Source organism: Psilocybe cubensis, chromosome 10 (assembly GCF_017499595.1).
Source record: "Psilocybe cubensis strain MGC-MH-2018 chromosome 10, whole genome shotgun sequence".
Classification (NCBI taxonomy): Eukaryota; Fungi; Basidiomycota; class Agaricomycetes; order Agaricales; family Agrocybaceae; genus Psilocybe; species Psilocybe cubensis.
The window spans coordinates 573,993-596,635 of record NC_063008.1 but is presented as its reverse complement, the minus strand read 5'-3'; the positions used below and the strand labels follow the sequence as shown (position 1 = coordinate 596,635).

Genomic DNA, 22,643 nt, shown 5'->3' with positions numbered 1-22,643 from the left:
GAAGGAAAGTGGTGAAAATCTGAACAATACTCGCAAGGTGGCAGTGCTCGAGAGCGCCGGTTATTCCCGAGTGCAAGGTCAGCCAATCAGTGCTCGCGCTTACGTGCTTCTTTGCCCCAGTGTTCTGAAAGCTATGTCGGGAACTCGGTAAATCGAACATAAATCGCATATAAATGCATGCTATCGAACAAAGGTTAAGCTACAAAGTGGTATCTATGCTACACGAAGCCTAAGGCGACAAACACAGGAATGATAAATACATCGGAGAGGGAAGTAGGGGGTGTGGGTTTAAAGTTAAAAGGTAAGGGAGTGTGAAGAGGCGAAGGGGGTTGAACGGCGAAGAATCCATTCGCATCATAAGAGGTCGTCAGAGCGGGAAGAGTCTAAGTATCCTAGCACGGTGAAATATAGGGAAGGTATGATGACAGAGTTTATGCAATCTCCTTTACAACAGTCATATGGATAGCTTGTGAGGCCGGAGAACCCTGACCAAGGCGTTCCTTGCTCCAGACTGTACGCAGCCCATATACTCCTGTTTGTCTGTGCGCTGCCTTCCTTGAAGTTGGTGATAGGGGTGATGGGATGATTTCCGAGTCGACGGACGAGATGCTCGAACCTTCAAAGGGACGGGCTCTTCTGTGAGGAGGAGTTGGCGTTTGACATAAAGGATACCCAACTTCCTGCGCAGCAGAAGCAGGCGAGTGTGACCGAGAACGCGGGCGGGGGGCGCGCTTCGTGGAGAAGGCCATCGTAGGGACAGGGGAGAGGGGAGGAACAGGCCAGGCCGCGTCGAAGACTGAGTTGATAGGCTCGTCGATGTCCGTTGGCACTGGTTTGGAAGGTGGGCATCGGGATGCCTTGAGAATGGACTTCGGCTTAAGCGCAGGCGGAGGCGTGACAGCTCTCTGCGGAATCTCTATTGCCAATGGTGGGGGAGGGGCTTTCGCGGGAGGTGGGATTTGCAGAGGAGGGAGAATACCGAGCGTCTTTGCCGTGGGAGAGCTGAGATACGATATCGTCGATTCCATGAACATTTGGTCGTCTTCTGAGATCGAACGACAACTCATCGTTGGACTAGCACAAATTAAAGGGGAATCGGGTCTTGGCTTATCTTCTGAAAGACTTTGAGCTTCCACGTCATGGAAAACGCCCTCGGATGGCCTCGAGGAAAACGATGGAGGTTTCACGTCTTCTCGAGGTCCTCTGCGCTTGGATTTCTTGTCATCCAATAGGTCATCCTCCCAGCCCGATTTGAGTTCGATGGTAAGAGGCCGCATATGAGATTTGGTCAAAGATGGAGAGCGTGAAATCATCTCGGGCGCAGGAAGAGATGGCTTTCTCTTGAGGCTTGTTGTCGAAGTATAAGTATATAATAACACAGCTATGGAATGGTAGGACTTACTAGAGAGGTAGCTCGAGGCGACGAGGGAACTTGCGTTTGCGAGTGGCCTGCTCCCTAATCCACCGGTAGAGATCACGTCCATCCTCAGCAATGGCAAACAGCAGAATGATGTAGAGAACAGATATCGCAAACATCGACCACCACAAAAACTGAACCGTCTTGACGTCCGATGAATTTTTGATGATTTCAATCTTCGTCATGAAAGCGTGGACTGAACTCCAGGACGTCCATGGTTCGAAGGAGTGTATAGAAAACAGGGTTGATAGGTTGAGCAGAACAAGAGATCCGGCCATGGTCATGCAGATGATAAGCTGGCGATTAAATTGCGAGGCAGTCATCGTCGAGCGCGTTTCTAGATGCTTTGATAAACTCATTCCGACGACGCGGCCAGAATTGTGAATGGATACACCTGTACTTAGGGTCAGAAAACATACATTTGCACAAATGAGGCGGAACTCACCAGATATGATAAGGGCTATGCTACATATAACGAGAGGTGGAAGCCAAGTTATTAGAAAAGCGAAAGTTGAAGGATGGGAAGAGGCTGAGCATCCATAGTCTCTGACAAGATCAAACCTGCGATCTTGGATGACGAGGTCTAGGGTAGAGCCATCAGTTAGAAACAGGGAGAAGAAAGGGTAGAAAGCACTCACGCAATAGCATATATAATGTAGGAAGAACATAGCAAAGAAATAGTTCAAAAATCATACGGTTTCGTAAAACTCTTCTATCCTTCAGGATTGTCCTCTGCGACGAAGAAAGCTCCAGTTGACATGCTATGCACACCAACGCGCCAGGCAATGCGACCTTGATGCCCAAGAGAACCTTCGTAACTGCCGGATGTTGATTAGCTGTGTTCGTGCTCCGCATAGATCCAACGTATTACTTACCTATATCGCACCATATTGGAACGTGTATATCAACATTTCCAGCCCACACGGCTGCGTTAATCGCATGAATGAGATTGTGCCCAAGGAGCCATACAATGATTGCGAGATGAGGTATACTTGTGCGAACCCTCTTGACTGGGACGAACACCGCGAGCAGACCTGCGCATATAAACGACAAAGTGACTAATGCTACTGCCATAGTTTTCTACGTATCCCTGGCCAGAGGTCAGCTACGGGGTATGGCGACGACAGGATGGAGTCGCTGGAGGCAAGGCAGAGCCACCTCGTAAGAACGAAAAGACAGAAAAAGTGGGCATTTCGGGCTTGACAGGTCTTCTGGATTAAGAACCCAGAGAACAAGGAATTCGTTTATCCTGACTCACTGAAGGGAATCAAGTACCCCGAGAGTCCACGGTGCGAAATCCGCCTTCTTCGTTATGAGCGATAAATGGTATTCCGCTTTAGAAACAAAGGCGGCGAGTCGACATGACCGGCAGCTTATATATTGGAGCGTTTCTTTTCTAAAAGTCGTGAACTCATGTTTGACATCTGCACAAGGGGAATGGCAAAAGTGGAAGTAAGAAGGGAAAATAGGATATCCCAAAATGGATGAGTGTATGTCCAAGCCAAATGTGGAAATCATGTGTTGTGTGGCTGTGCTGGCGCGACGTCGAGGTAAAAATTCTTGAAAAGCTGGCAAGGGGAGGCTTATCGAGAGAGATAAAATAAACGTGTTGATGTACGCATGAGAGTTCCAAGATATAATGCCGATCCGACAGGAAAGTCTAGGTGCAACGTGATCTAAACTTAACGACGTAGATCCATCCCTTTCGAAGGACAGGGGTCTAAGAAAGAATGAGAACCAGAGCCAAGAGATAAAGCCGACTTAATGGTATCATTTAGATGACAAGAAACATGCGCCGGTATTAGAAAAGCAGCCTGAAACCCGTTTTCATTGCGCTGACGGAGGGAGCTAGAGGGGGCCTGAGCGAGAAGCCCAATAAGGTAGACAAATGCATTGTAAATTGTAGCCACCATGAAGAAGGGGAAGGTTCAAGGTGCATTGGAATCACCTTAATCGTAAGAATCGTCAATTAATATGACTTGCGGCGTTGAGATGAAAACTGCGAACCTTCAAGGAGGTGGCGAATATAAAAATCGATACGGCTACGTTGACCGACAATGTCTGAACCTGTTTCAGTGTCTGTGCGAGGAGCTCAAGGTTGAAGAAGTTGCGTAGCATCGAGCAGGATAGGAGAGAGACTGTGTTTGATACAGGGCGCCACAAAGTCGAGCGTTGATCTACTTCCGTTTGGTATCCAGAACGTTGAGTGGATGGCGTTAATAAAGTCGAGGGATCGTTGACAAGAGGGTAGTCGGTAGGATACAACTATATCTATCTTATTACTCTAGAGTGCGGAGCGGATATTGAGAAGACTCACCAGTGATTCCCGTTCCAGAAGTACCTTCATAATCACCAATGACTATCCTGTTAACGCTTAACAAACCGCAATGCGGTTTGTTTTTCCCATGGAATGATTCGTGCCGTGCGTAGAAATGAACGAAAGGTGGGCAATTTCGAAACTTGAGGAAGTCCCGAATGTATCAGTTGATATCTCTAATGGCTTCGAGCGAAGTAAGCACCGCCAAAACCTCACGGCATAATGACTCAGGAGAGTTGAAGCTTGAAGGCTCCCAAGCTCGTGAAAACTAAGCTCGAAACCAACAGCGTGTTAGTCCGCCGCTAGAAAGAGATGGAGGTATCGTGGAAATAAAGGGTGGTTGGTGGCGAGCACGAAACCGGCAAACTGCTGCTGGTCGTTGAGACGAGGGGAGGAATTGGGAGGAACGTCGGCGGCGGGTCAGGGACCGGGAACCTCAACAGCAGCGTGACGTGCCGGGTCGGACTTTCAATTCGTCAACATGAGCGAGCGGACGTAAACGGGACTTAGGGCAGGCACCAAAGACAACATATGGCGCTGTAGGCACCAGCGCTCCTTGATCTACGCTTTGAAGCCACATCTTTCTGGTATCGCTGGAACCATAGGCTTGTATTAGGTCTCAGTTAGTTTGGAAGATCTCAGATACCACTCACATCTCACAACGGCCTCTGCTCAGTGACTCCCAGTTACTCGCCCTAAATGGGTATGTCGTCTTCGGTTCTGCGTCCGCGCATTCAAAATGTTGAATAAAGACACGTTACAAAAACAGACAAAAACTGACCGGGAGGCTAGAGCGGAAAAAATATGTCATTGAGCGCAACGTGCACATGTATCATACAGCAAATGGCCAGCATGTCCGCCCGGGGTGTTTTTGGCAAAGGCTTTCGAGGTTTGACAGTCCCACTTTCCATAGGGACGCCCCACTAATTTTCCCATGCAGATGTACAGGGCTACCATTAAGCTGGTCGATTTGATCTCTATGGTGTGCTTTCGCCGGTTGATAAGCTTCTTGCGCTTGTATTGTACCCAGTCTTACTGCCAACACTATCAAAGTGTGTTCAGTCAATTGTTACACAGGCGCATATATGTGCCATGGGTCGTGTACGTGGAAACAATTCAAAGTCGATTGAAAGACAAGGTGAGTGTCCTTCATATTTTTACAGTCAATTGTCAACGTCATTTATATTCTTCAGATTCTCTAATTGATTCAGAACTTGACATTTGCGACGGTCGCGTTAAACAATACACATGTTGGTTTGACCACCTTCCACCAACAAGTTTCAAAATTGCAGACTACTTATCTCGTCCTGGTACATGGACAGGACATCCTTTCGACGAGGCATCCCCTTCTCACCATATATGAATGGTTTCGTGCTTGAGGTTATGATTATCTTCTGTGAATATTGATCAAGTCCATATTAGTTGCCATCGGATTGTCAAAATGAACTCTTCTCATTTACCTCGCGCGTTAATCTCGCCGCATCTGTGGAAATGCTATTGCACTTTTCGAAGGAGGGCCTATGCAAATACAAGGGAATGAGGTGACAACATTTATCCAATGGGGAAAGACATACCAAACAAGTTCTAAATATCGGTTAATACCATCCGAGCCACTGAGGTCAGTGTATGTCCCGACAGGCTCAATAATTGTTCCACAGTTGATTCCGGTACTAGATGTGTCTGATGTGCTGAATATGACAGCGCCAGCGACGAGGGGGTTCGCCATCAAGATCCGGGCTTGAGTACCGTGTTAGAATTTTCATTAAATTCCTCATTAACACTGATAGATAGATTAAGCGCATACCCAACGCCACTACATTGACCTGCGAGTAAACGATTACATTCAATCAGATCTCTAGGGAGAATAGACTGTAACGATCAAGATGAATGACGGACCTTTGCTCCTCCGGGTCCTATAGTCTCCCGATCCGAAATGCGACACACATATCTCCAGAGACCTTGATTTTTTGGGTGGGGTTCCAATAAATCACCGGTCGCACACGCAGGAACGCCATTTACTTCCGTGTTTGTTTTTGTGGGTGTATGTGTTTGGCATCTCTAGCCGAATAGATCAGAACATCAACGAACTTGTATGACCTAACGAACCTTAAGAACCAGCTCAACCATTTTTTCGTCAGGCTGGGATCGGAATACGGGGTCTAAGACGTAATTCAAGGCGAAATACTCCCAGTCTAAACCCTTCTTGCCTAGATATTGACGTTAGCATCTCTCAGCATGATGACAAAGAGAGTCCTACTAGGGAATGCTCGGCACACCATTCCGGCCTCAGACCTACATGTTCCGTGTATCAATATATAGGAATAAACCATCGAGGGCTCCGTGACTCACGAGCCGAAGATCGAGAAGATCTCTACGCCATTTCTCGCGAGAAAATCCCCAACCTCCCGCGCCAGAGGTCCCCCAGCAAACATCTAGAAAGATATGATCTCAGTGACGTGCACTCCCCGAAAGGTGTACAGTATCTTACCACTCCTTCTAATTTAGCCAACACTTTCACCTTCTCAGGGTCCTCCGACCAAAGCTGTCACAGTAGTGAGCAAGTAAAACGTCACAAAGATATCAAACAAAATGTCGCTCACTCCCAAAAATGACTGTAAAACAAAACCAAATGTCGATTGTGTGGAAACCATACTCTTCCAGACATTTTCAGCGTCAATAGAGGTTGGAGGGGAAGACGGTTTCAAGCCAGAGAGGACCAAACCAGAGGCGGCCTGTGTATCTCTATATTAGACGGGGCGTACTAAAACTTCTTGCTCAATCTTGCTCACTGGGTAAATGGATTCCATCACAACTGATGCCCCAGCCGTTGGAATAGACGGTGTGGACATAATCTGGCCACATACGTCTCGTTCGCCGTACCCTGATGCCCGAATCAGTAAGAATACAATGGCTACCAGAATGCGACTAGTGATGCTGAGTCCATACATAATTGCCATACGGCAGGGTGTAACATCTTGTGAGTCCATACGTTCAACTGAGGTAGAGCCGTTGAACCTTTGCATGCGAATATATCATCAGTACTAAAACATTATACCTGATTCAGATCGTATGGACCAACCGGATGAGTGAAGGACAAGGCATATATCCTCAGGATTGTATTGACCCATTGGAGGTTTCTGTACAACAAATTCTGGAGAGAGCGTATCGAGCCAAAATGGAATATGGGACACGCCGATTCTGGCGCAAAGTTTGGATTGAATATCCTGAATATTATTGCTCAGGATCTTATCGTGCTCGGCAACAAAGACGTGCTTGACTCCGCTCTTAGTAACCAGATGTTCAAGTGCAGCTGGTGCTAAACGTTTTGAGATGAGAAAGACTGGGTATCCCGCTCGCAGTATCCCGACAAATGAAAGGATATACGTTAAGGTATCTGAGCACAAATGGTAAGTGAATACTTCTGCACGTCATGTACGACTATATCGTCTAACCTGCAGAAGAGTACAATCCAATCAAAGGCTTTGCAGCTCCATGTTCTTGTTCACCGACGGTCCGCATTACATGGTTTGCAATGAAGTGGACGGCTCTCACCGCGTCGGACCAGCGCATTGTGATATTTGTCTGCGTAGTTTCGTCAAAGTATACGAAATATGGATGGTCCTTGCTGTGCACGGAATGCCAATCGTATAACTCTGGAACTGTAAAAAAAGACTCCCTGAACGGAGGAGCCTTAAAGGTCGGGCTAGAGAGTCCCTGAATAGCGGTGGGGCTAGGCATTTGCAGCGAGATCTCGACCATAGTTGGGTTTCGCGATGATAATGTCGAGGTAGGCAGAAGAGAATAGCAATTATATATATATAAGTAAATGTCGTTGATATTCACAATTGAACAGCTCCTGAGCGCTTGAGCCCTCGTATGAATGCTGATTCCTTTAATCTCGGTTCCAGATCTTCGGGAGTATGGTACATATGGTGTGTCAACTGCATAGATATTATTGAACCTTTTTGGTTAGTGTTGCGGGTTATACTAGCTATAGTTTCTCGGACTAGGTCCTCGTCTTGAACCCCAGATATCCTTTCAACTCATTGCCCGGGACAGGATACATTAATCGTCAAGTACTTAACTGTTTGAGGCAATCCTAATTCAATGATCAGCTTTTCGGAGCTTGACGTACGATCAGTAATCCATTTTGCTGCCATCCTTGAAAGCAATGATACGAATTGTGGCTTTTATTTAGACCGTCTCAGCCTCTGCAAGCCTTTAGAAAACGCTCTAGAAGATAAGGAGCACTTGCACCAGTAAAAATGCGGATTTGTCACTTTTTCGTCATGCGGCTCATGCCTCCCTCAGGTGTCTCTGCCGATGCATTGTTGAAGTCAACTAATGTGCTGAGTTACACGCGCAGTGCTCAGCGGGCTGATCCTCATATTTTGTCAATACAGTTCATTGTCCCAGAGACACAGGAGCACGATTTTGTAGCAGATTATCATGCAGTCTGTCCCGAGTCTACTCATTTTCGATTGTCGAGGGAATGCTGATGAGAGGGTAGTCGACAGGATATGAATAAGAAGACTCACCAATGATTCCTGTTCCAGAAGTACCTTCACTATGGGCGATGACTATCCTGTTAAATTCAACGTACCGTAATAGGAGACCATAGTGTGGTTAAACTTGATGGAATCCCGAGCGTATCAGTTGATAAATACAAACAATGGCTTCGAGCGAAATAACATCACGGCACATAAGGAATATTGTATCGAGGTTCTTCGGACCCTACATTATGAAGCTTGTGAGGAAGTAAATTGCGCCATACTGAGTTCCAATACGCATATACCATGTTAGAGCTATATCATGATATTCGAAATGAGCACGACGCGACTGCGAATGTGAGTATATTTTGTTGAAACTTAGATGCCTAAAAATCTTGGAAGATAGTACACTATTAGAAATGTACTCGTTTTACCAGGTCACTGCCGCTACCTCGTTGAAACTGGGACAATTTTTCTTGCGAGATCTTGGGCAAATGCAACCATGGTATAGGTTGGATTCCACGATCCTTAAAGTGGCGTCAGTCTCACCCTTCACCATGGAGCCGTGTAACATACCAGCAGAAGGGAAAATGGCGGCACCAGTTACATAAACATTCTTGCAGCCATAGACCGCGTAGTTTTGGTCAATAGCGGCGTGAGGATCCGACTCAGGTCCCATATACAACGTCGAGGCGTCGTGAATAAGCCCAGGCATGCAGACCTCTTCTGGAGTGGGTTTGACATTACTCCATCCACCTTCGTGATGCCAATACTCAAGCTCTCGAGATTGCGGACCCGCCATAACAGCGATTGCGTCGAAACTGTAGATGAGACATAGGAGATAAGCCAACGGTAAGCATTTCAGTCGATCATTACTTACGTTGCTTGATCCATGACTTTCTGCAGAGATTTCGTCTTGGGATCCATCGTGGCTTGGACCTTGACGTTAGTAATTGGATTTCTGTCCTGCGGGTTGTATTTCACCCATGCCTCCGGATTCTGTTCGTTATATTCGCCCAAGCTCGTGCAAACTGCATGTTACTCAATAAGCATTATTGAACATTTGAGACACACCCTTACCAAGAATGAGATGGTCTTCGGAACCTTCTAGCTGCTCTGGTGTAACAGATGCAGCATAATCTGTGCTCTCCCGCGCAGCGTCTACGATATCCCATTTTGGATGAGGAGAATAGATGGCGGATACCTGAATGTGATACTGAAGCTGTGTTGCATCGTCCATTCCAGCGATGTAGTTTGCAGTCATCTGCAAGTTATAGCCACAGTCGCCGTCGCAAGCATCTCCCTTGGTGCAGCGTCCGAGGTCCGGGAAACGTTCTTGATCAATTGGGAAACGCGCAATGGTTTGGCCTAGGATCTGACCGCTTAAGCGATGACCTGCTCGAGCCTTCATCGGTTCCAAAGAGTTCAAGAGGACCGTAGCCGCTGGTATAGCGCTGTTTGCGAGGATGATGTTCGTTTTACCTTCAGGGAAGCATAGATTTCCTCGAGAAGTCTTCAGGACCTTGACCGCGTTGTCGTTTTCCTCATCGGCGAAGAAGCGTTCGACGGTGACATTTGTAGCAATAAGAAGTGGGCTACCCTTGCCGGTGTTTGCCAGCTGATTTTGCTTATTATGAAGGGTGAGAAGTGGGCCTTGAACTGCGAATTTGTTGAACAGGAGCGTGGAAGTCGGTGTCCTCCTACCGACTGCCAAAGGAGCCGGCTCAGCACTTTGAGCTGAAAGAATTTGGGATATGTTTTTCTGAAGTATGTGATCAATTTTTGTTTGAAGAGTGGAAAAGACGCCGTCTTGTATCTTGTCTGCACGCGTAACATGGAGCAAACGTCTGGCTTTCTCCCAAAATATGGGTTCCTCGGTAGTCTTGAGCATCGACTCGGGCCACCCCCTCATATAATTCCTTGTGGGCTCGGGGCACCATCCAGACCTTGACCAATATCACCTCAGAATCCATTTTAACCCCTTAAAATGATTCAAAGTCTTACCAGAATGGCGACCTCCCCCCGAAGAACGGTGTGAAGCCGGCCACCAACCTAGCACATCAAAGAAAATCAGTATCTTGGAATAAGGTACAGAATTTGCCGTGTGCACTTTAGCTTGGATTGATAGGTCTTTGAAGATAATTGCCACGGAAATGAAACAGTCGACTCGCCCAAAATGACTCTATACGGGAGTGGTAAATTCTGAGAAATTCAGTGTCAGAACTGCTCCTGTGAACTGCAACTTCGCTTAATACCTGATAGTGATCCGCCAGCCAGAAGCCTTTAGGATATGTGTGAGTTATAATCATATTACAATCATTTCAAAGTCTCTGACCTCCACGCTCAAGAATTAGAATTTTTCTATACGGATCCCTTTCCAGTGCCTCGGTAACATACGCCAGTGCGCAAAATCCACTTCCAACGATAATGTCGTCAAATTCACCATGCTTTAAAATCTCGTCCCACTGCTTGTCGCTGATAAAAAAGTGCGTTGCCGTCGCCGCCGCAGGGTGAAATATCTGAGGTGCTGGAATAGGATAGCCGAACGCATTGGTCTTCTTAGGTGGTGGTGGCACGGGAGTGCCAGAAACGCGGACATCAGGAGCAGGAATCGCAGTCACAGGGAGATCATTTGGATTCTGCTTGTCTTGATTTACAGAAGTAGACATTATGGAGGAGAATGTGGGGGCAAGTGAGTGTCCGTGGAGGGTAGGCAATTGGCACAAAATGCGGGGAAAGTTAATTAAATATCACCTAGCGCCCGGGTTTAAAAATCCGAGGTTTTAGCGAAGGTGGTCAAACAACACCTTCGCTAAAACTTCGGGAACATAACTCTAAATAAAATTTGAATTTCTTTTCGAAGTCGTGGAGGAAAGAGCCAAATCGTTTTCTGAAGGTCTTGTGAAACCGTTATCACGCTGGAATTTAGCAATCATTTCACAAGCATACGCACGTCGCAGCTACAAAATCATCTGTCAGTCAAGGCAAACAGCATCAATGTCCGTTGAACCCCTGAATGCAGAGAACTAGGTAGTGACTGAGAGGACCTGAAAGTGCATCTTTAAGTATAGAAAGAATCACTTGTCGAAAGTTGCGCGATAGGAACTTGCAATGCTGTAGGTCTGTAGGGCAATTTAGGTGGAAGACGTAGTGTGGAAGACGTAATGATACAACTGGATGGAAAGTCAAGTACAAAAAGATGGCGATGCTGCGGTACAGTGGATGGGAATAAATACGGTAGAACAGTGTAGCAATGAGAGGTAGCGGGGTGGCCCGGTTGGTCAATATTTTCTCAAGATCATCCTTAGAACAGCGCGTAGAGGCGCAGTCATTATGTAGCCGGTGCGATAAATCAGTGCCGATGTGATATAGGAAGGTCTGGCGAGGAGAGAGCTGCGAGCTACGGGATCTTCGACATATTCAGCGCTCTCCTCGACAATGGTCTCCAAAGGGGTAACGCAAGGGGAGGGAGACGATGATCCAGATATTGAGCGCTTTTTCACTTTCTTGGTGAGCATAATGTTGGCCGTCGGATCCTCAGGGTAAGACGAATATATCATCTTTTGAGGATGTATAATCCAGTCGGGCACCAGCTTCGCGAGTAAATATCGAGTATATGCTTTCATGTTGCACAGATCGATTGAAATCGTTTTGGATAAGAGATTTGGCTGCGCCGAAGCTTTTGAAGATAACTGAACGACGACCCGTTCAACGTCTTTAATCTTGCCTTCAAATTTATCCCATCGTCGGTCCTGTTTCCGGATAGCATGCTCAACAGCGTCAACGGCATCGTCAACGTAGTCGTATACATCTTCCGTGGCATGGTTAACCTTGGTCTTCATTTTAAGAAGCGATTTCTCTAACTGGGCGACGCGGTCTTCGAGAAGTTTTTGTCGTTCTTCAGAAGAAGAATGAGAAGGGGATGGATAATGGACAAAATCATGCAGCTCATCGGTGCGTTCGTTCAGCCTTTCGACGAGATGTATCCATGGTCGCATGCCGGTAGCGAGGACGAATAAGCCGGTGCTGAACCACGAGACCGCGTCTGGACCCAGTATAGCATCGGTTGCATAGCGAAGAAGCGCGGCTCCAAGAAACGGAGAGAGAAATGTGAGGAAGAGGAAAAGAAATTCGAATTTCTGGAGCTCGGAGGCTGCGAGTTGGGCGTATTGTGCCTCTTTCGACGTTGAATCTGCAAGCGCGCCTGACGGTGGGATGTGCTCCGCTCGTCTATGGGGCCGACATTTGTGGTACAATCTCCATGGTACTGAACTGTCCGTTAGCTAGAGATAATTGACGCAGGGATGAACGGACCTTCGATTACTTGGTGCAGATAGAAAATGAGTAAAACTATAAGGAGAAGATTCTTGACATGGTCCCCGCCAGTAAGCCAGTTCCCAATTGGCGAGACTAACGCAACGACCACTGCTAGGTCGAACTCGTACCATGCCCGTGATTTCGGTGACATTGGGCTACTCTCTGATCTCTCTGACCTATTGCGAGAATAGTGGTATGCGCCCTTGGTGTCCAATGTGGGCCTCTGGGGTTTAGCATGCTCCGTTCTGCTTGTATTTGACGCTTCCTCTCGATTTTCAGCCCCGCCTTCGTCATCGCTTGAGCTGGATATAGTTTCATAATCAGTGTAGGATATGTGTGGTACATCTTCCGCAGTATCGTTGTGCTTGAGATTTATGTCCAAAGGTTTGCCATCCAACTTGTTCAGGCTGGTGAGCGACTGTGCCCGTTCCAATACACGCATCCTCTTCCGTAAGGGCGTGTCTTTTGAGATAGACGTGGACGAAGACGTTGCCATTGGGCTTAACCTTGAAGTTCGGAGGTTGGAAGGATGGCGTGGTGTTTGTCAAAGCATTCAATATTCAAGGTTCAAGGGCTTCTGGATGGAGGGCATGCATCATCGGCGCAGGCGGCACGTGTTCAGCACTGTCCGGTACGCGGTACCCCTAAAATTCCCCACACCTCACAAGAAATCAAATTGAAATTATCCCCTTTTATGAGGTACGGATCAGATGTCTGAATTAACACTGAAGACGCGAGACTCAGAGCAGAGACTCTAGAAACTGGGTGACGAGCCGCAGGGCGGCAGTCACATCCTGAAGTTTCCACCAAAATCAACAACAACAATGCTTGGTGTCAAGTATATACACGCGGAGGCAACAGGAAGGCTACGACACGTAGTAAGAAATTCGGCTGACCTCGTTGATAAATACTAAGTGAGGCAGTGCTTCGATCATTGCAAAGATGCAATGAACATTCGCGAGTGATATCGGCTTCGAATCAACGCTTTTTACTGACAGTCGTTGAAGCGTCCACCCACTGTAATTACGAGCACACATTTCCACGCAAAACTAGATAATAATGAAAAGATATGAATGCTTGTAGAGTGGCATCATAAACAAACAGTACCTGGTTCCTTCCATTGTTTGACGCGGTTTCTCCTTTGAAAATGCGAACGGCGATATCGAGTTCTTCGAGCGCAGGCAATGAGCACGCCAGCATGTCTATGATTTCTGGTGTCAAGCAGTACAGGCAGACCTCGAGCCGTCGGAGCTTGTTGTAAACCACAGGCGACCCATGCGGTATTTCAAATAGGGAAAAAATCTCGCACTTCCCCAGTTGTTTTTTTAAAAGTTTGAGGCTGATTAAGTTTGAAGCATATTGGCCGAGGAATTTTGGGAGAGCTGGATCAGCAATGAGACTCCGTGACCGAAAGCCGCAATCAAGAGTGAGAACTTCGAGTTGGGGTAAGGGGACTTCGAATCGTTCCAGGAAGGTCAAGTAGTTGGGAACAGACATGTGAGCCATGGAAATCTGTAGATGGCGGAGGGATTGAGAGTGTAGAGCAAAGAATCGCTGGGTGGCATCGTTGGTAGACGTGGTAGCGGGGACACTGACAGATAAATATACCAAGTGTGGAATATGGTTTATGCCCTCGAATAGCAGAGACATATTGAAATGTGCCATGCATTTGGACTTTGAGGAGATCCAGAGCATTTGGGTTTTCTGAGGAACAAAATTGAAAGATTTCAATGTAAGACGGTGGCGATTGACAAAGGGTAATAGTGTCGCCTTCAATGTGTTGGAGTAAAGGGTCAAAATTTCGCTCTGATTATTGGGCCGTTCCAGTATCAAAGGTACGATTTCAAGAGCTTCCAGTCGAGTCAGAACAAGATCTGGCAAAATGATGGTAGACATCATGTCGAAAGAAACCATGAGGGTCAGATTACGAATGGTATTGGCCAAAATTCGAAGACTTCCGTGTATAAGCTGGAGAACCGGGGGACGCAAGCGTGTGTCGTAGCTGGCTTCGATGCGCAAAAGTGACGCTTTCTTAAAACGTGCGATGGTAGTGACAATGAAATTTGACTCGGGCGAAACGACATCCTCGAAGATTCCCTTGAATTGAGACCTACTTGTCCTCATCTCACTTTTATGGCGAGGTCCCTTCACGTCAAAGGGATCTTGAGGAACATGGGGCAGAAAATGGATCTCTTTGACACGCTTTGCTATGTGATCTTCCCTGAAGAGCATTGATAAATAGTGGCATCCCAATCAGTATTCAGACTTACCCTAAAAATCGAAAGCGCCTCGCGTAGCTCGCAGGGTGCTGCGGCGAAAGATTCACTTTGATGCATCGAAATCGCGTATCCAGTGCAATACCCCGCAACATACGGTTCAAACCTTGTAGCACCCATACTTCATCCACAGAAAGAAACGACGAGATGTGCTGCCATACTTCAAACGGAAGATTGAAAGCATAAAGAGGCTGAGTCTGAGAGGGCATGAGAAGGGATAAGGAGGCTACCATCATTCTAACGATGCCCCCTTTTGTATACCATCGGTGGCCAAGTTTAGGATTTCTGACAGAGAACGCAGGGATCATACATCAATCCGTGAATAAATTTCATTTAGTTCTCGTTCTCGTTTTCCGCCGATAGGGGCCTTGATGTTGGTGTAGGTCAATAAACATATTGTTCACTGTTGTCATTCAACCTAGTACAAGATTTCAGAATAGTCAGTGAAGAGAAGCAGACGGTGTAGCCTACCATTGTGAATTGATTTCTGACTATATCAATCAAGATCAAGTTGAGCTGGTAAGGCTACAGCGATCAAGAACTAGACCACCGTTAAGGTTTTAACTGTCGAGAGTCCCGAACACCATGACGGATGTGACAAGCAACTGATGATGATCGTTAGCTGCGAACCCGTAAACCCCCTGTTGTCCTCCTTAATCGGGTAGAAATTTGACATGAGTGTACAAATTCCCACCATTCCCGACAGCGACAGCCAGTCGCAAGTCGTCTCGTAGATCCTTGTCGAGACTTGACTGTCTTTCAATACGGAAAGTTAACAGGATGTTTGCATACATATTTTGAGGCCCGCATGCAAGAACAAAAACCAAGTCGGTTGGTGGCCAGTGCACCCGGAGTCAATTACCGACAGCTTTCGTACTCGAAACTTCAGTAGGCGGTACGCACATACTACACTGCTACTTAGAAGACACAAAATTGTTCTTTTACCTTCTGCACAGTTCTGCACTGCATTTTTCTCAATCTAGTGTTAGTACGTCAGAAAAAGATGCACATGTTCACAAATGTAACAAATGCGGTACTTCCACGTAGCGAAAACGGTTCGGCCAAGAAGCCCGAAGTAAACGAGTCATTTCGACAACGCAATGAGCGCTCAAAACATCGACAAGGAGGTTCTCGTATCCCATAGAAGGACATAGAATTTCAAAGCAACCTCAGATAAATAGACCAGCCTACAATAACAAAATGAAAAAAACAAGCCCTCCGGAGGGACTTACCCGTGACTCAGTAGCCGCAACATGTCCAAACCATCCAACATCGGGAAATCATCCTTCGGAAGGACAATAAGCTTCATAACGGACATCAAACTCGCCGAGCTTGAGAAACAACGTCTCGCATACCAGGCGCATATCAAGGTCATAGACGACTCAAAAGCGTTGGCGGAAAAGGGGGACATTCTTGGTCAAGTTAAGGTTCTTGCCAAAGCCGTTGAATCTTGGACAGGATCCGGTGCAGTCAGCAGACTTGACAGTATTGGCGGCAAGCTCCAGCTCTCAGACCTTGATTTTTGGATCCACCAGGCAGAGAGGGATCCTAGCTTCAATCTCGACGTTGCACGAGGCTGGGCACGAACGCTCGAGGAACACATGCACCACAACACCCTACGTTTTAACGCTGCGAAGCTGTTTGGGAATCTGTTTAATGAGTGGATATCTAGCGGAGACTCTGCTGCTTTGACCTATCAATCCGGAGTGGAAGAGGAGACCTTTGACTCGGATGCGATGAGCTTTGTGGATGTTGGGCGGACGGATCTGCGTGCAGAGAAGGAGAAACTTGAGTCTGTCATTTTCGAAGACTATCCCATCAACACCGACAAATTGCATGATTACTTGGAAGGGCTATTTGATTCGGCGGAGGGAGCAGCTGCATTGGAGAGGTTGAGGAACAATTTTGCCAATTTTGGATACGCTCTGCAAAGAAAGCCCATCACAACCGCGGATGTGGGCTATGCTATTCAAGGCTTGTTGTCATCTGGATTGATGGACGAGGAAAATAGAGACGTGCTGAAGGCGTTCAAGGGGAATGGTACAGTGATGAAGGAGTTGGCCAGCGTCCTCAACATGCGGCTGAGCAATCTAGGCTCCTGGTGCTGGCCAAAGGAGCCGATGGTCGTTGAGTTTCGCCGTCACCTTCATGGAAAATATCGGTAAGTGTAACTCCCAAAAGCAAATGCATAAATCTGATATTTACCAATCTTGTCAGGGGTTTCACTGACCCAGAGATTATCGACGCACTGTTCCTTCAGCATATAGCAGTGGCATGGCAAGTCGAGATGAAGATACGATTATTCGATGTCTTTGACAGTAAAGCTTGGGCGCGTCCTGGTCAACCAACACCTGCGAATTCAAAACGTTGGTCTATGCAACTACAGGACGGGGACGGGTCGTTTTCCATCAATAGCGCAAGGGACGATAATCGGAGACAATACTTCTTCCTCAATCGGTTGCAGGACGAAGTGAGCATCCCATCGAGCTACGATGACTTGGTGGATGCACCTGAAGGTGATGAAGAAGGCGAAAACATGGCCTCACCTGCAACAGTTAAGCGCAAGCTACTACATGTCATGACCACAGATTGCTACTTGAACAAAACTCTGCACGGTAGTCACTGTATGGTCCGTTCAGATTTGGAGTGGTTTGGACCTTCTCTGCCGCACGACACAATATTCACCGTGCTCGAGTTCTTAGGCTTCCCTACACCCTGGCTCAATTTCTTCCGTGCTTTCCTAGCCACGCCGCTGCGATTTCCAGAAGATACCCAGTCTCGCATCCGCAAACGCGGTACGCCAATTGCGTATGCCATGAGTGTTGTTTTTGGAGAGGCAGTCCTTTTTGTCATGGATTTGGCGGTCACTCAGAGGGCTGGAGGCCTGCACCTGTACAGAATGCACGACGACCTCTGGATATGGGATTCGGATGCGAAGAAGGTGGCTGACGGGTGGGCAGAGATGAACACGTATGCCGATCTTGCTGGGCTCAAATTCAACAAGAAGAAAACTGGTTCCACCTTCGTGGGGACACTGACGGATGACCACGTTAGGCTACCTGAAGGGGATGTCCGCTGGGGTTTCCTAAAATTTGACCCAAATGCTGGTCGATTTGTTATCGATCAGGAGGATGTTAACCGTCATATCGCCGAGACGAAACGCCAGCTTGCGGGTTCGAAATCCGTATTCGGTTGGATCAATGCCTACAACAAATATGTCGCCTCATTCTTGAGAAATTTTGGAGGTATTCCTGCAAATTGTTTTACCGATGCGCACATCAACGATTTGATCGAAACCATGGGTCGTATTCAGACGGAACTATTTCCAAAATACGAGGGTACCGATGGAGGAGCGGTTGGATATCTGAAGAAAACCATTGAAGACCGCTTTGACATTAAAGACATGCCTGATGGGTATTTCTATTTCCCCATTGCGAGAGGTGGACTGGGGCTGCGTAACGTGGCACTGGATGTCTTAGGTTTGGAGAAGTTTGGGCGACCTCTGGCATCAAACGGAAAGACCAACACGTTACCCGAAGATTTGTTCAAAAAACAAGCTGAGGGTGATAGGAGCGAATACGAGGCTAGCAAAGAAAGGCGGGACTCAAGGGTCGGTCCTACAAAGGTCGCATTTATGTCATTTGACGAGTATACGTCTTTGAGGGAATCTTGGTTATCCAGATGGGGTGAGACGTACAGGGAGATGCTATGCTCTCCTAATCCAAGACGCATAACCCTTATGCCAAAGATTAGGGAGGCCATGCGGGACAACTCCAGGGACTCAGAATGGGATTCGATAGATTGGTACGAGAAATGGATTCTTAGCGTGTATGGAGGCGCCATCATCGATAGTTTTGGTGGTCTGGAGGTGGTGGATCACGATTTGATTCCTATTGGGATGGTTGAATTATTCCGAACATCGAGGATGAGTTTAGAGCAATAGCATATTCGAATGAAGTTTTTGTTCAGTGTCTTTGAGATTATTGAGGAAGGGACTCCAGTTCAATGACATTTTGAATTTGGCGAGCGGTCATAGATACGACATTATTGCGCGCCCGAAATTTGGTCGGAACATCAAGGATGGATTGCTGTGATTGTTTGGTGATTGTATTGGTTTGTTTGTCATGAGGCGAATGTTCCCTAGCGATCACTCGGCATACCTGCCGGACGATATTTGGTTTGTGTCTGGGCACCTCCATTCACCGGGTTGGTTATTTGTTTGATCCAGAGGCACAACCTGACCCCGGAAACCTGCTTTGGGTACCGTCGTCTTAGCCACTACCAAGCTCGACTCGGATGGTGACATTCTGTTGGGCGCCTCAACCTCGACCGACTACTTGTTCAGCAGGGCTTATTTTGAAAGACTGCCTCTCATTCGGTAACAACAAGGATCACCCCTGGGCCAGGATTACCGTGTGAGCGGCAGTCGACCAAACACATTGCCAGGTGTTTTCTTCAATCGACAGAGCGGATGAATGTGCTTGAGGTGTCAATCATTGGTCCATGAACCAACGTCCCCGATTCATTTCCGCGCCTCATCCACTACCTCCTGAAAGCGTGAGTGACGACGACTCCTCGCTATCGGATTCTGAGCTTTCAGATTCTTTAGTAGTCGAAGACCAGCTAGTTTCCGGCCTAGGGAGTTTATGTCTTTCTCCCACCTCTTTTCTTCCACCATCACCATCACCTTGCCTTTCATCACTAAGCATGTTATCATCGTCAGGCGACACACCACCTCCATCATCTGCCGGGTTTGGTATTAACCTAACCAGCAAGCAATTCAAGGCTTCTTACTCCTCGTGCACCCAAGACGGCAGCCGCTACTACCACACCAAAGTCTCATCCAGTGTCCCAGATTCCTGCATTTGTTAGCAATTCATCAGGGAGTTCTTCTACTAGTGAATCTTTGCCTGAAGCATTTCCAGATGTTCCCCTCACCATGCTACTTGAAATCATCCATTTTAATTTTCATCAACCTGCACGAACTCGACATGGCCGCACATGACAAAGTACTCAAGGCCAGATCTTCCTTGGTTATTGAGAACGATGGCATATCTATAATGCCTTATGCCGGGTCCGTCACGACGTGGACTCTAGAAAAAGTGATTAGTCAGAAACGGCTGGGTAAGAGCCTAGGATGATAATTCCACGATGAGTCTGGCTACTTAGTGACGAGGCCATATGGCGTAGCCTGATCAAGACCAAGGTCTTCCCGCACCGTATCCGAGCGCTCCTGTGGAAGACGATGCACGACGCGTATAAGGTTGGCCACTATTGGGACCAAATTTCCACGTTGGGGGGAAGGGGCCTGTGCGCTGAATGTCAAATACCTGAAACCATGGCCCACATACTCTTCAAATGTCAGACGTTGGGCCTACAACACGCCTGGGACATTGCTTCGGAGCTATAGGTGCTGAGAAACATGCCTTGGCCTCAACCCACCCTGGGGTTGGTCCTGGGTGCAAACCTGGTGACTGTCAAGGACACCAAGGGGCGACACCTCCAAGGCGCCTCCCGCTTTCTTACGATACTTCTAACGGAGACTGCACACTTTATATGGAAGACTAGATGTTGGTGATTAACGGACAAACCAGACCCCTCGAAAAAGCCAACCCGCCCCATGTAAGGCGGGGTTAGACATCGGCCATAAACAGATGGCTGCGCCTGGAAACCCTGGCAACCAACAAGGTCCGATACGGGCGCTTAAGCCTCAAGAAAGAATTGGTTGGTGGGAAATTCTTGCGGACAGAGATGGGCTGCAGGAAGATTGGATTCGGCAAACCCGGGTTTTAGTGGGTGTGGATTGATCCAGATACTTGTGTCACCTTAGTCCACACTACCTGGAAATAGGTGTGCTAAGACATTATCCCGTGGTGACAGACCGGATGGAGTGAAAGTCTCCTTCTCTCATTAAGCCACCAGTAAGCTGGCGGGCTCCACCAAAAAAAAAATCCACGATGAGTGTACGCACTTGATTTTCCTAGTTGAGTGCTTCATAAATCTTCTCACAGCTCATGATGTTCAATTTCTACTGAAGTGCCTGCCTTTTGTCAGGCCTCACTTCAGATCACCTTCTCTTATTTCTCTAGTATACTCTTTTGTGTACATGTACATACATTCTATTTAAACCGTGTTGCATGAACCTCGTTTCTCGTTTCTCGTCCTTCACCGTCTTTGACTCCTTCCCCTCACTATTCAACCTACAAAAATCGGTGTCGCAAATCCCCTGAAAACCAAGTGGGTAGCGGGCAGATGACTATATCTTTGCCAACAGCTGGTAACGTTCCAACAAGAATCAAATTCAAAGAGTTGTGTCACCACAAATATTCTGACATTTTTCTTTCATTGTCTTCTAAACATATTGTTTTTTGCCATCCGTTCCCCTTTATCTCGCTGGAATCTGTTTGAGCGATGTCGGCCTATTGACTTTCTCCTAGGCGGACTTTTCAGAAATAGACCAAAGTCTCTGAGTCGGTATTGCGTCACGACTTTGCCTACCATCCGACCGTATATTCCTGCATCAAACCACAACTTGGCCGCACTGCACTTATTCAGTGCGGTTGAACTGTCACTGGGTGAGAATCTGTATAATTTATCCTTTCTTGTTCATTTGAATTGGCAGGCCTGTCTAAAAGGACTCCAGGCTGACCTAACTATAGCTCATTGATGTTTAGTATGGAAAGCCGGAAGAGCGAGGTGCCCAGACACAAACCAAACATCGTCCGGCAGAGATGCCGAGTGATCGCTAGGCAACTCACAATCCCGCTATGGCTGAACGACTTCCGACACCCTGCACCGAGTGCACTATACAAATATCTATATTCCGTCACATACTTTAGGTACGTTATTTTTCGCCATCTATTATTTAGTTATGGCCTGTAAGAAAGGCAATAAATTCAATATTTTGCATGACTAAAATGACCGCGGTGTTTGGGCCTTGGCTAGCACATTGATGACATGAGAGGAAGTGTACTAGGACAGGTAAACTGCTTGTAAAAAGATCCAGAGTGCTTATACTCACCCATCAGACCCAAACCAAACTTTGGTATGCGCTCAGCACGGCGGGACGGTTGTTCATGGGCAACGGACGAAATGGACATGAGAGGAGAGGAGAAAGAGGAGATCTAGGGCAGGTGATAGAGCACCACCTCTAGTGGCCCGTTGAAACCTTCATACCCTGGCAGTTGCCAGGTGTATGGTATATATCTACGGAGGCAACTGCCAGGTGCCACATTTGATGTGTTCACCTGTGCGGCACGCGGTTAGCCAGGGGTATGGACAATACGACCAAACAAAACGTCAACAACAGCGAGCGGGGCCCCCGCGGGCGCGAAAAATGCGTTGCTCGTCGTCCGGGCGGCCGATTTTGGCGGGAAAAAATTCGTCGGGACCGCCTCGACGAGCAGATTGCGTCGGCGTTGTTTGCGCGCGGGTACGGGCACTGGGCGGGATGGATTGGGCGGGTCGACTTTGGATGACGCCCAGCATTAATTCTGCGCGCCTTCCGTTTTAGGTACAGGGGTTGTCACGGATGTATTAGTTACACGCGTGCAAATTCATGGGCCGATCCAGGCCAATCCTTCATTGATGGGAATGATGATCAAAATGATCATCATGCCGCGTCGCGCGCGTCGCGCACCGATACCGCAGGACGCAGCCTGCACGCCCCCGCGCCTTCAAAACCAGGGGTTGCTCGTCGTCTGGTCGGCGAATTATGGCGGGAAAAAATGCGTCAGGATCGCCGCGACGAGCAGATTATGATGCCCTCCTTTGCGCCCTGGTACGGGCAGGGGGCGGGATGGATTGGGCGGGTCGAATCTGGATGA

General features: G+C 47.5%; 6 protein-coding genes across 6 annotated transcripts; 1 reads left to right on the top strand and 5 right to left on the bottom strand.

The window, feature by feature from the left end:
• Window positions 1-431: 431 nt before the first annotated feature.
• On the bottom strand, window positions 432-2,491 carry JR316_0010509 (Pheromone B beta 1 receptor; the record flags this gene model as incomplete). The annotated part of the gene is made up of 5 exons (XM_047896177.1): window positions 432-1,347; window positions 1,403-1,811; window positions 1,863-2,000; window positions 2,056-2,235; window positions 2,293-2,491. The coding sequence occupies 5 exons, from the start codon at window positions 2,489-2,491 to the stop codon at window positions 432-434; spliced, it is 1,842 nt and encodes a 613-aa protein (XP_047744222.1).
• A 3,765-nt stretch (window positions 2,492-6,256) lies between these two features.
• On the bottom strand, window positions 6,257-6,583 carry JR316_0010508 (uncharacterized protein; the record flags this gene model as incomplete). Its single annotated transcript, XM_047896176.1, has 2 exons — window positions 6,257-6,466; window positions 6,524-6,583. 2 exons carry the CDS (start codon window positions 6,581-6,583, stop codon window positions 6,257-6,259), a joined length of 270 nt encoding a protein of 89 aa, XP_047744221.1.
• Window positions 6,584-8,654: 2,071 nt separating this feature from the next.
• Window positions 8,655-10,893, bottom strand: JR316_0010507 (uncharacterized protein; the record flags this gene model as incomplete). The annotated part of the gene is made up of 7 exons (XM_047896175.1): window positions 8,655-9,045; window positions 9,105-9,255; window positions 9,305-10,170; window positions 10,229-10,276; window positions 10,335-10,426; window positions 10,480-10,505; window positions 10,560-10,893. 7 exons carry the CDS (start codon window positions 10,891-10,893, stop codon window positions 8,655-8,657), a joined length of 1,908 nt encoding a protein of 635 aa, XP_047744220.1.
• A 612-nt stretch (window positions 10,894-11,505) lies between these two features.
• Window positions 11,506-13,037, bottom strand: JR316_0010506 (uncharacterized protein; the record flags this gene model as incomplete). Its single annotated transcript, XM_047896174.1, has 2 exons — window positions 11,506-12,491; window positions 12,539-13,037. The coding sequence occupies 2 exons, from the start codon at window positions 13,035-13,037 to the stop codon at window positions 11,506-11,508; spliced, it is 1,485 nt and encodes a 494-aa protein (XP_047744219.1).
• Window positions 13,038-13,281: 244 nt separating this feature from the next.
• On the bottom strand, window positions 13,282-15,026 carry JR316_0010505 (uncharacterized protein; the record flags this gene model as incomplete). The annotated part of the gene is made up of 4 exons (XM_047896173.1): window positions 13,282-13,335; window positions 13,560-13,590; window positions 13,644-14,762; window positions 14,812-15,026. 4 exons carry the CDS (start codon window positions 15,024-15,026, stop codon window positions 13,282-13,284), a joined length of 1,419 nt encoding a protein of 472 aa, XP_047744218.1.
• A 1,044-nt stretch (window positions 15,027-16,070) lies between these two features.
• JR316_0010504 (uncharacterized protein) lies at window positions 16,071-18,760 on the top strand (the record flags this gene model as incomplete). Its single annotated transcript, XM_047896172.1, has 2 exons — window positions 16,071-16,978; window positions 17,035-18,760. 2 exons carry the CDS (start codon window positions 16,071-16,073, stop codon window positions 18,758-18,760), a joined length of 2,634 nt encoding a protein of 877 aa, XP_047744217.1.
• Window positions 18,761-22,643: the final 3,883 nt, after the last annotated feature.